At 42.6% G+C, this 12,399-nt stretch overlaps 1 protein-coding gene across 2 annotated transcripts in view; it reads left to right on the plus strand.

Annotated features, from left to right (window-relative positions):
- slc49a4 (solute carrier family 49 member 4) overlaps positions 1 to 12,399 on the plus strand; it is a 60,079-nt gene that overhangs the window by 6,454 nt on the left and 41,226 nt on the right. For both annotated transcript variants that reach the window (XR_012772560.1, XM_075479973.1), the window contains exons 3-4: positions 10,479 to 10,750; positions 12,211 to 12,340. Coding sequence is in view for 1 of the 2 variants with exons in the window: in XM_075479973.1 (XP_075336088.1) it covers positions 10,479 to 10,750; positions 12,211 to 12,340 (402 nt within the window). In the remaining variant the exon portion in view is untranslated. The remainder of the gene's footprint in view (positions 1 to 10,478; positions 10,751 to 12,210; positions 12,341 to 12,399) is intronic.

Genomic DNA, 12,399 nt, shown 5'->3' on the forward strand with positions numbered 1-12,399 from the left:
AGCCTCTCCGTGACCACGGAGACGGATTGACGGATAGCATACTGAGGGCTTTATGCTCTCTATGCTCTCAAAATGGCCCCACACATCTCAGCTTGGCTCTCTGACATAATTACATGGATAAAACAATCCAACCTTCAGCTAAACTTCTGTAAGACTGAATGTTTTGTCATCCCAACCAATCAGTCCATCCAACGTGCTATCAACATAAGTTACATATTATGCCCTTTTTTAGCAATTTGACGCAAATTTCCGAGGTCGTATTGAGTTGTGTGAAACGGCTTTGGTCAAAACACCTGTTGGTCCAGCGTTGAACTGGACCAAATTGTTAAAACAGTGGGATGAAAAGTGGTTGCTGGGGGGGAAGCTGGCTTCATCCGTCCAGCAGGGTGGATGTGAGTGGGCGGGGCTTAGCAGAGGAGGCGGAGTCATCTTAAGGAGTGACGTACTTTTGAAATGAAAATCGGAACGATTCATTAAATGAGGAACTTTCGAACAAAGGGGAACAAAGGAGTTTTACACCTGCTGGTGACCTCAGACGCCCTGATATATGCTCCTAGGAACAGGAAGAAGGAGTTTTACACCTGCTGGTGACCTCAGACGCCCTGATATATGCTCCCAGGAACAGGAAGAAGGAGTTTTACACCTGCTGGTGACTTCAGACGCCCTGATATATGCTCCTAGGAACAGGAAGAAGGGAGTTTTACACCTGCTGGTGACATCAGACGCCCTGATATATGCTCCTAGGAACAGGAAGAAGGAGTTTTACACCTGCTGGTGACTTCAGACGCCTTGATATATGCTCCTAGGAACAGGAAGAAGGAGTTTTACACCTGCTGGTGACTTCAGACGCCCTGATATATGCTCCTAGGAACAGGAAGAAGGAGTTTTACACCTGCTGGTGACCTCAGACGCCCTGATATATGCTCCTAGGAACAGGAAGAAGGAGTTTTACACCTGCTGGTGACCTCAGACGCCCTGATATATGCTCCCAGGAACAGAAAGAAGGAGTTTTACACCTGCTGGTGGCTTCAGACGCCCTGATATCTGCTCATATAGGGTTCTCTTCATGCCATACCAGTGATCTTTAATTAAAGATATGCAAACTGATTCAACCAGTTGATGTACAGAGCAGGTTTTCATCTTGTCCCTTATTTTGTCAGAATAAAACCATCCGCTGCACGACTGTAGCTGCAGTATTATCGAGTGGCTCTTAAGAGTCTATATTTATACGATTCTAGTCAGGGTCCTGGTCCTTTTTATTCTCTGTAGGAAAACAGCTGCTGCATGGAGGGACAGTGTGAATGAAATTGGCTGCCATAGAACTCAGTTTCTCTGAAAGACAGCTCAACATTGTGAGAATTCTTTACAATTTCTGTGTCCTTACCGTCCTTTTCAGACAGTACATGAGCAGAGCTTCATTGGAAAACGCCCCCCTTACCCTCAGTCTTACTTGTTAGCTCAATGCAGGAGCTCAGAATTGATCATGTGCCTCCTATAAAAGTGTAATTCCACTGAATAGGCAATCTCTCTGATAATTCCTATTGGGCTCCACAATGAGGCAGTGTATTATGGAATATCAGTGAATAGAGGAAATGTATTTCCATGCGATGAGTCACGGATCACTTTTAGTCCCTCAATCTCTTTCCTTTTGTGTCTCGGGGGGCTGTTGTAAGATTAGCTGAGTGATTATAGGCCAGATTTAAGTAATTTAAAAGCTTCCCTTAATGAAAATTAGGAAGCTGATATTCTACAATCACAGAAGTGCCTACGTTTGAAATTAATATAGAGGTTGAAGTGAAATGTTGTTGCTGCTGTTTTTACATGCTTCATTAATGCCTTTTAATCAAAAGAGATGACCTTTCACACCAGCTCCTGCTAACTTGTTTTGTACACACGAAGACTGATTATCACAACCTGCTGATCCCCTATAGATTCTTGTGTTGCGTAACAGCACAGCACGACCCTAAAAACGGCCATTTTCAGTGGCTGTTTACTTTGATTTAGGCCACATATGGCAGGAACAGCTGGATTTTCCTACCTATGATAGAAATACAGTAGCAAAAAGGAGACTTTTCTTACAGCTGTGCTGTAGCTTTGAAGTTGTAAAGAAGGCTTTAAACGTCAGAGAGCTGCATTTCCCTGGATGTGTCCTGCTTAATAAATGGTCTCAATTTGGTGTTCCTCGGAATGATAGATGGTGTTAATTTCATCAGTAAATTAATACCTAATCATTACATTTTATTTGCAGTGCTCATCCTGTAGATGATTCATTTGAGTGCAGAGAGCTCTGAGCCAGTAGACGTTATCAACTGCTCTGCTGCATTATTTTTTTACCTTCGCCACCAACATAAATGATGCTTAAAGAACACGATAAACAGGCTAAAGGCTTCACTTTGCTCCCAAACTCCCCAAATAATCGGATACGATCTGATCACTGAAATGTCTCTCCAGTCGTTTCTAGTGCAGCCTGAACAACGGCATCCATCATTTCTTAGTGTCTGATGGGCTGTCGGAGCTGCCCGCCGTTTCTCTCTGCAGTTACCGTGACCTTCAGCTCTTTAGATTTGCAGTTCAGAAAGCTCAGATAACACTAATCACACAGCTAATGTTAGTGTGACACAGTTCAGTTAGATTTCCATGCTAAATGTAATAGGCCACAGCTCTTTCAATGGATTATCAGAGGAAGGGACGGGCATGGTGCAGTTCCACGGCTCACCAGTAGATGTCAGTCTTTGCTTTGCTGTAGTGTGCTAACGGACTGTAGGAGCTTTGTTTAGTGGCTGCAGAGTGTGCTGCGTCCTATAAACTTGTTTATACTGTTTTGTATCGAACCTATTTAGGTCCGAGTTTAGATGAAAGAAGGAAAGGTAAACATGAAAGCACCTGAGTCCAGTCTGCACTGAGCTCAGTTTCCTGCTCCAGCGGCGACCGTTATCCAGGTTTGAAACTCCCCCTGCGAGTCTTTTTGTTCCACTCACCTTCTCATTTCTGAAAGGCACTTACTTCCCTTCACGATAACCCCTGGAGGAAGCAAAACGGCCCCTTTGTTTTCAGTTTATCAGCTCTATTCTTGGAATTCACTGACCGGTGGGAAAGAAATTCCTCTCTTCTGTGTGTGGCGGTTTTTTTGCAGTTCAAGCCAGGATCATCGGTCGCATCAGTGGTCGCTGATTAGACCTGGCTGTGATTAATTATTCTCTCAAATCAGAGAGGTCGACTTGTTCCCCTTCTCATTCTCTTGTGTTTTAATGCATTCACTGCGTGCTCTCACCATCTGAATCTCTCTCCATCCGTCTGATGCATTAACAAAGAGAGCAGCTGTTTGACTAGAACATGTCAATCAGGTGGATCCTGACTCATCCAGGCAGTCTGATTGGCCGTGAGGGCGCACGGTGGATCCCACAGCAGGCTGTTGCACCACTGTGATGAGTAGAATTGGCTTCGCCCTTTTGTGATGGCTGAAACGGGTCTTTTTTTGGCACAGTACAGGTTTCCGTATCTCAATCTCAATCAGATCCAGTCCGACAGGGATCATCAATAGTGATTAATCGTTGCTGGTTGGAAAAAAGCCGCTCCGTTCCTTCTCTTTTCCCCTTCAGCCACAGAGCAGCTCCCTCATGTGACCTCTCATCCGTCCGTTAGGCGCCATCCATCCTCATCACTCGTCATATTAGAGATATTTTCCTGGTCCCATCTATCCTCTGATCTAATCTGAAGAGAAGCAGGGCACTGACCAAACTTTAGAAAACTAAGTTTAGAAAGCTGTCAAGTTCTGATAGCCCCCCCCTCAGTCCCCGTTCGAATGATAGATTTTTATTAATTCAAATACGTTTGTTTTATGTCACAATTTCACACAAAACTGATGCCAAATTAATGAAAAATTTATTTACAATGAACAGAGTAAGAGAAAAGATATTTGTGTTTTAGTCCAGAAAAATTTCAAAACGTTGCCAAATATTATATATCTGACAGTTTAAGATTATACATTATAATTATTATACAACGCCAAGAGCTCGTAAAACAATAGTTAGTTGTACAGCTCAAAAGCAAATATTTTACAAATAGAAAGCCAATATTTATGACACTTAAAAGCTCAGAAAAGATCATTAGAATATTAGCAAAAAAAAAACAGATTAAGGAATCCACATTGTCTTGATTCACTAGTTGTGATTTTCTTTAGTTTAGTTCATGCTTTAATGTTCATAAAATGCTTTTTTCTGTGTTTGAGGCGTGCCAAACTAGCGAAAAGGCGTGGGGTCTTTGGCTGCTGTTTCAGGCAGTTTTGGACGAGAATGAGTCCCCGAGGGCAAGAACGTCTTTTAAATTCTCAAAAAGTTACATAACACACTCTGAAAATTAGAATATGTCCTCTGTTGAAATACAGATTTAGTGTCATGGCGCCATCTGCATGACGTTCAAGTGCTTCATCATAATTAAACAAGTGACACATCGGCCCTGCCAAATAGAGGATAACACTGTGATATAACTCATTTTTTAGGTGGGGTTAACCCTTTAGGAGCCTCTGTACATGAGGGCTGGGAATCTGTGGGCACCTCACGATTCGATTACGACTCCGGGGCTACGATTCGATTATTGACGGGTCTTTAATTTCTGTACATTGATGCACTTTTTGTCTCACTGAATAAACATTCATAACTTGCAATTTTGGAAAACAGTCAATTTGTAATAAGAAACAAGAGTTGAATTCATTTCTATTAAATTTTAATAAACTAACGGAAATGCGTGCAAACTGGAAAGTTACGTCGGGTGGAATCGAGTTAACCCCTAAATTCCACCAGATTGTTGCATCGGTGCTCCAGCACGGCAGCGGAGCTGAAACGTTTCAGTTCCAACCAATGACGTCGCTTCCACCGGCTCCGCCACGGCGGCGGCGCTCCGGAGCCTCCGCAGCAGATGTAGAAAATAAAAGACAACATCATATTTTCCCTTTGAAAACATCATAATAACGCGGTTCTTGTCCAGTTCGCTTCCGCCGCCGCCGTTGTAGAAGCCGAGGTGTTTCCACACGTCTGCTTTTCAACTGGAAGGAGCTGTTCGGATCTCACGGCGAGGTGGGTGGCTGCGGTCAGCCATGTTTGTTTTCCTATGTGTGGCGTGTCCGCTCTTGGTGCGCTTTAGGGCTGTAGCGATACACTAATCTCACGATACGATACACGGTATTCAGCCAACGATACGATACGATTCGATACGCTTTTCTAAAAAAAAGGGACGGTGTGATTTGACATGAATCGTCGCTGATTGGACCAGTGGTCCGACCTTTGAACTGGAAGGACAACACAGCCAGACAAATAGAAACAAACATGAGAGCTATGTACTTTATACAACATTTTTATGAACTAATTTATCACTGTTTTGTATAGTGTGACCCCCTGGCATTGTATTGTATTACCTTAATGTAGAGATGGGACCAAGTCACACATGTGCAAGTCTCAAGTCTTAGCTTTCAAGTCTCAAGTAAGTCCCAAGTAATTTTTTCTTGGTCAAGTCAAGTCAAAGTCAAGTCACCTTATTATTGCAATTTTACCTGCAGAATCTGATCTTAACAAAGTGAAAAGACAAAGATATAAGTAACTGTCAGTAAACATCATCGGCCTATGTGTCCAACCTGTCCACCCCGTACCATATCAAGCTAACGTTAGCTAACTACCGACTAGGCTAACAGGATAATATTAGCTAATTTGACGAGCACTTACTGGTCAGAATGGATCTTCAAATGACGAACAAAGTTGGAAGTTGTCGTCTGGCTGTCCGAGATGTTGATGTTGCATGTCTTGCACTGTGCTGTTCGTCTTTTGCCGTCAAAATGGTGATTACAAAAGCCGAAGACAACGACTTTCGGTCCCCCTCCTGCGGACATGTTGATACATCTGATATGAGTTTATTCTCTCCAATAAACACGTAAGGTATGTAGAGAGGGCATGACTGATTGACAGGGTAGTGATACAATCATGACGCCATTCTCAGCCTGTGCTCCCACCGGGTAATCAATGTTATTTTTTAAATTAATTTATTAATTTTATTTTCAAACTGAAAACATGGACTGAATAACTCTCAAGTCATTCAAGTCATCGTGTCTCAAGTCAAGTGCCGAGTCTTTAACTTCTAAGTCCGAGTCGAGTCTCAAGTCTTTTATTTTTTGTCAAGTCACAAGTCATCAAAACAGCCACTCAAGTCGACTCGAGTCCAAGTCACAGTGACTTGAGTCCCCATCTCTGCCTTAATGTTCTGTGTTTTCACTAATTGTAACGTCTGACTTTTCAATAAAGTTTGCTTAAAAAAAATAAATAAATAAAAAGAGAGGAAAAAAAAATCGATTCTCGTGGCTGAAAAATCGATACTTTATCAGGAAAATAAATATCGATATATATCACATTATCGATAAAATTGCTCAGCCCTAGAGGACGCGTACCGCTCTTCTTAGTTCCGCATTTTAGAACCGTCCGTATTACTTTATTTAAATATTCGAAATGTGGACGTTTGTGAATCGGTTCAGAATCGTCCGAATAGCGATGCGATGAAACCCCCCCCCCCAGCCCTGCTGGACACTGAACAGACTCGGCGCTCTGACTTCCAACGCCTACTTCACTGGATCAGGAGCGTTTCTGTTCCAAAGTTAAGGTTTTATATTATGTTATACTGTAGCTGGTGAACACGTTAGCAGAGGTTTGCATCCTCACGTTGTTGTGAGTCTGTAACACAACAATACGATGACCGACACCTCTAAGTCGCACACAATGAAGCTAGCAAAGGAAATGGATGACCGGATCAGAAGCCCCGATAATGCTTCTGATAAACAACGCCAACCGGGTCGTTCTGTGCTGCAGGCCACAGGTCAGATGCTGACGACTCGCAGTAGAAGTGGAAGTAAGGTCGGAGACACTTGCAAAGAAACTTGGAGAGAACGAAGGAGTGGGTTGAGTAAAAAGTAAGGAGCGTTTTAGGAGGTGCTGGTGTGTAGGTTGGACATGTGGGAGGAACATATGGGGTGAACGAGTTCTCCGGTCTGTCTGTCGCTGACCACGGCTGCTGTGACCCGAGAAGCCGAGAGGCGGCGGACTCCTGTCAGCTGGAAGCATGCGGAGGACTCTAATCTCTCTTTAAATGCTAAGATGTGTCACAATAAATGCTGCTGATGTTTCTAATCTGGTTTTACAATGGCACGAATGAATCTCAAGCAATTTTTTATTATTAAATTCAAACAGACATTTTGAATTTGAACCGTCTGTCTTGTGTTCTCGTCGTGCAACATTAAATTTTAAGACTTAACTCGCATAACGAACGACACATTTAATCTACTTTGGTGTTTAAAAACATCTTGAATTGGATTTAATTAAACTCCAAAGATTACATGTTCACCTCTATAGTCTGTTTGCTCATCTTCAGTGACGATCAGCAGGGAGTCTCGGCTGTCAAGTAGAAAACTGACTGGATATTTTTTGAATACCCAAAGCTCAGAATTAGCACAATATCTTCCCTGTTCTGTTCTTTCTCTGCCTCCTGCCTCTCTTCTCCCCTCCTTTTTCCCCCCGCCGAGCCGACTCTGAATGAATGGTGTCTTTACTGCGCTTACAGACAATCAATCAGCCGTGAGCCGTCTCCAGCGGCCGGCTGTCTCAGGCAGACAGGTCTGGAAGGGGGTGAGGGTGGTGAGGGCTCTGGGAATGTATCAGAATACATCTGTCTCGCTCGGCTCCGTCTCAAGGTGCAAAAGTGCCACTGAAACTTTGACTCTCTCGGGAGAGCTTGTAGCTCTAATCCCCCCCCGAGATAATTACACCTTATTTTCATTCCTCCACCTGTCACTTTCAAATCAAATCCTTCTTGACTGCGTGTCTTGATTTGTTTATTTCAAACGTCGTAAGTAAACCGACGCGATGCTCGCTGCTGGAGCCGTGTTCGTTTTGACTGCCTCTCATCCGTGTGTCAGATACAGTGTGATGATACAGTGAGGCACATCCTGCCTGAAACCTGGAATCCTGTCACTGTGTTCCCAATCAGAGGGACAGAATGACAGTGACGAGTATCTTAGGAAACCCGTTTTCCTGCAGAACTCGTTTAAAATGTGCGACAGCCGTCAGACATTTTGTCCTCCTGAAATCTCACATGTGGGCAGGTTTAAGGCCGAGTCTCTTCAGGATTGTTGCAGATCCACTCGGGCTCATAGAAACGTGACTCGAGAACAGAATAGAAAAATACTTTATTCATCCCCCAATGGGGGAAATTCAAATTAGTCAAGTAGCTCAAAAAAATTATTAATATTTACAATGATTGTATATTAATAACAACAATAATACCAATTCTAATAAAAAATACTACTACTAACCAATGTTCCCTCTAAGCTGCTCGCACATTCTCAGCGCACAAGAAAATCTATGTAGCGCATAAAATAAAATTCTCCATAAACGTATTAATTAATATCTAATACCAGACATAATGTTTTTCTGTACCATTTTTCAATGTAACGCAGTGAGTGACAGGTGTTCAGCCAATGATACGATATGGTTTACTTACGCTATGCAGCCAATCAGAGCATTGATAGTGCTTTCATATGTGCCCTGCCCAGAGGCGCCGTGCAGGTTAGCTAGCTAACAACAGTACAGTGGAAGTTGGACTACCTCGAGCGTCACATTCAGCAGAAAAGTAATTTGAAAGCTTTTGGAATTGTACGAAGACTCAAGATGAGACAGGGGATTGCTACATTATTGCGGGAGAGCGCAAAAGACCGAGAGAAAAGGAACGAGCTGTCCCACAAAACAAAATCTGACCCCGTGCAAGTTAAAGTTCTCATTGACAATATTTTACTTGCCATCAAAATGAATGCATCAATGCTGTCAGTTCAACAAATCCATAATCACATGGCAAAAAGTATGTGAGTAAACCAGAAAGCTGGCGAAGCAAAAACTATGCCTTTGAATTTGTGAACTCAATCAATGAGATGGTGCAGAATAAGACTATGTGCAGTGTTAAAAATGCACCCTGGCATACCCTGATAGTAGATGAGAGCACAGATATATCAGTACATAAAACGCTAGTCATATATATTAAATACAGGGAGGAAAATGATGTTAACTATAAAGCTGTGTTTGGTGGCATCCTCCAGCTGACAGCGTGCCCTGCTCACATATAACAGATAACATACCACACATCTCATGAACAACAAGATTTTTGTCTTTTTCATTTTAAGTGGGCCACATCGCTTATATTAAAAGTAAACTAATGAAAATTGCTGCTGTGATTTGATTCCTTTAATAAGCCATGTAACTTGCTATGATCCAAGGTTTTGAACAGGTGTGATACAGGTGTGTGGCCACAGCGTGCACATCTGATGCTGCTCACAGTGGTCCTCAGTGTGCTCAGGGAACTTGTGTGTATGCCCAGACATGTGAAAAATTAAAGGGAACATTGCTACTAACTAATAATAATTATAATAAATGACTAAATAAATAAATAATAATGAAAAAATAATAAAAAAAACAAAAAACAATATATACGATTTTAATATGTTTGTTGTTTATCCTGAAGATCTGTAACTTCTACTTGGCTGTAACTGTTGGCCCAAAATTTTCGTCATTTAAATGATGACAGAACTGAACTCATTGTGTTTGGGGACACTGTGACGGCCGGCTTTGGCACCTCGTCTTCAAAGCTTAGTTCAACCGTCAGAAATCTGGGAGTGACCTTTGACCTTTGATCTGAGGTCGGACAAACAAATCAACAATGTCGTCAGGACTAGTTTTTTCCAGCTGCGTCTCTTGGCCAAAGTTAAAATGTTTTTAAGTTGTCATGACCTTGAGAAAGCCATCCATGCCCTAATAAGTTCAAGGTCAGACTATTTTAATGCGCTTTATGTGGGCGTCTCCCAGTCTTCTCTCAGCTTCAGCTGGTGCAGAACGCTGCTGCCCGTCTTTAACCAACACCAACAGACGTGTGCACATCACTCCTGTTCTTAACTCCCTCCATCGGCTTCCTGTCCTTTATAGAACTGATTTTAAACTTTTAATGTTGGTTTTTAAAGCTCTTAACGGCCTTGCCCCATCGTATTTATCTGAGCTTTTAACAGTCCTGGTAGAGCTCTGAGGTCAACAGATCAGTTTCTGCTGGAAGTGCCCAGGTCAGAATACAAACCCTGGGGTGAGCGAGCCTTTTCCCAAAGCTGCCCCCAGGCTCTGGAATAAGCTCCCCGTCCAGCTGCGTCTTATTTCTGACCTGGGCCTCTTCAGATCTAGGCTAAAAACCTACTTATTTAGGATTGCTTTTAATACCCAGTGGTATGATGACACTATTATCTTATTTGATTTTGTTGTATTTATTGCTTTCACTGTTCTTTTATTGTTTTTATTCTTCTTCTCTTTATTTATTACCTGCTGTAAAGCCCTTTGGTACACCGAAAGGATTGTCTCTAAAGGGCTGTAGAAATAAAGTACATTTACATTCACTTGCTGTCTTTGCTGTTACAGGCTGATACACGGAGGTCAGTTTCTAAACGGTTTGGCGGGGCCAACCATAATGAGCGCCGGCCCCTTTCTCTCCACCACTTGGTTCGCCCCTGACCAGAGAGCCACAGCGACGGCCGTGGCCTCGCTCTTCTCCTACCTGGGAGGCGCCACGTCCTTCATCGTCGGGCCTCTGGTCGTTCCAGCTCCAAACGACTCCCTAGCGGGCACCACGATGGCAGCGGCGGTTTCCGACACCTCCATCCGAGACAGGATTCAGCTCGTCATGTATGCAGGTACTAAGGGAGAGCGGGAAGCTCCGAAGGCACAGAGGATCGATGGCACATCATGTCGGCGCCCGTCGGGGGACAGAAATACAATCAGGAAAGGGGGGGTTCAGGAAATTTGGCACGAACGCCAAGAGCTTTTAGTTGTAACCCTCATAACTGCGCCTCTGAAAAATAGCTTGCTGGGACTGTCGCGCTTAACTGGTTCAGAAAATTAAAAGCACGGTGAAAAGAGAAACAAGCATGGCGTTATGGATTGAGGCGGCAGCTTTCTTTAATCTAAAGTAATGGTATTAATTTTTGAAGGACAAAGGAGTCACGTACTGTGAATCAGAAGTTTCAGAGGTCATCAAAAGAACATACGCAGTCATTGTGAGAATGCTTTAAGGCATTCTCACTATTAAGTTCCTGTTTCTCTTTATTATTTTTCCGCCAGTTTTCGGCACCTAACTACTCCTGCATACTTTCAGCAATTTCTACAATTTTGGCATCAAAACGTTCAGCTCTTTCAGCAGATTCCTGCTTTCATTTTTGGTGTTTTTAACTTTTACACTTTTTAAGATATTCAACTTTTATTCAAATTTTCCCGTCATTCGAATGAATGGAAACTGCTTTCAGCTCTTCCAAATCATCCTCCTCTTTCCAACTACTTCTGCATGCTTTCAGCTGGAGACACCATTCAAACTTTAAATGGGTCACAAGACATTCAGCTTTTACCAATCGTTTCAGCTTTTTCAAATCTTCAGCCAATTTTGAAATATGACAGTTTCAAAAACATGAACATTTAGCTCCTTCTTGATTTTTATGAATGAGCACACAGTGGAGTGCGTGCTGATAAGTTTAAAATTTTTCAGTTTTTTCAAACAAATTCCTCTAACTTTCATACAGTTTAATTTAGAGAAACAAATTATACCTTAAAATGTAGGAAAAATGTTCCTCTTTCAGCCAATGTAACTACTAAAGAGCTCACATTTACAGAATTTTAGCTATGAGCCTTGAACCGAGATCAAATTCTCTGACTAACTCCAATGTTAAGTTTGGTAGTACACAAAAATCACAAAATTCCTTCAACCAATACCTCAGCAACAGTTTTTACTGCTAAAATTGAACTATTTTCAGCTTTTTTAGCATGGTCAGCTATCCCCATTCAGCTCATAAGCATTCTCACTGCTGTTTCGCAGGAACAGCTCTTTCTAGTTTCCTTTAAACTTTAACCAAACTGAAATGGGCTACTTCTTCAAAAGAAACAAAATTGTGTTACCAACCAGTGCCGGATTCCATCATTTCTGTCAGCTACATTTATTCTGCAGCCTCGCCTTGCGGGCCATTATGTCCACCTCAGGGACATCTTCACGGGGCTTTAAAGATGTCACGTTGACCTTTTCAAAATGTCATATTGGTCTGAGTGTTTTATGCTTTTTAGAATAACACCCGTGTCTCTTTTTATCTGTGTCGCTGTGCTCTGGCAGAACTGGCTGTGATTGCGGTGCTTTTTGCAGCAGTCTTGCTCTACTTCCCATCACGCCCACCGGTGCCTCCCAGTGTGGCCGCTGCCAGCCAGAGGCTCAGCTACAGGAGCAGCATCTGCAGGCTTCTGAGGTAAAAAAAAACACACACGGGGGTTTTAAATGGGTTTATTCATTTTCCTTTTTCAACAT

This window comes from Odontesthes bonariensis, chromosome 12 (genome assembly GCF_027942865.1).
Source record: "Odontesthes bonariensis isolate fOdoBon6 chromosome 12, fOdoBon6.hap1, whole genome shotgun sequence".
NCBI lineage: Eukaryota > Metazoa > Chordata > Actinopteri > Atheriniformes > Atherinopsidae > Odontesthes > Odontesthes bonariensis.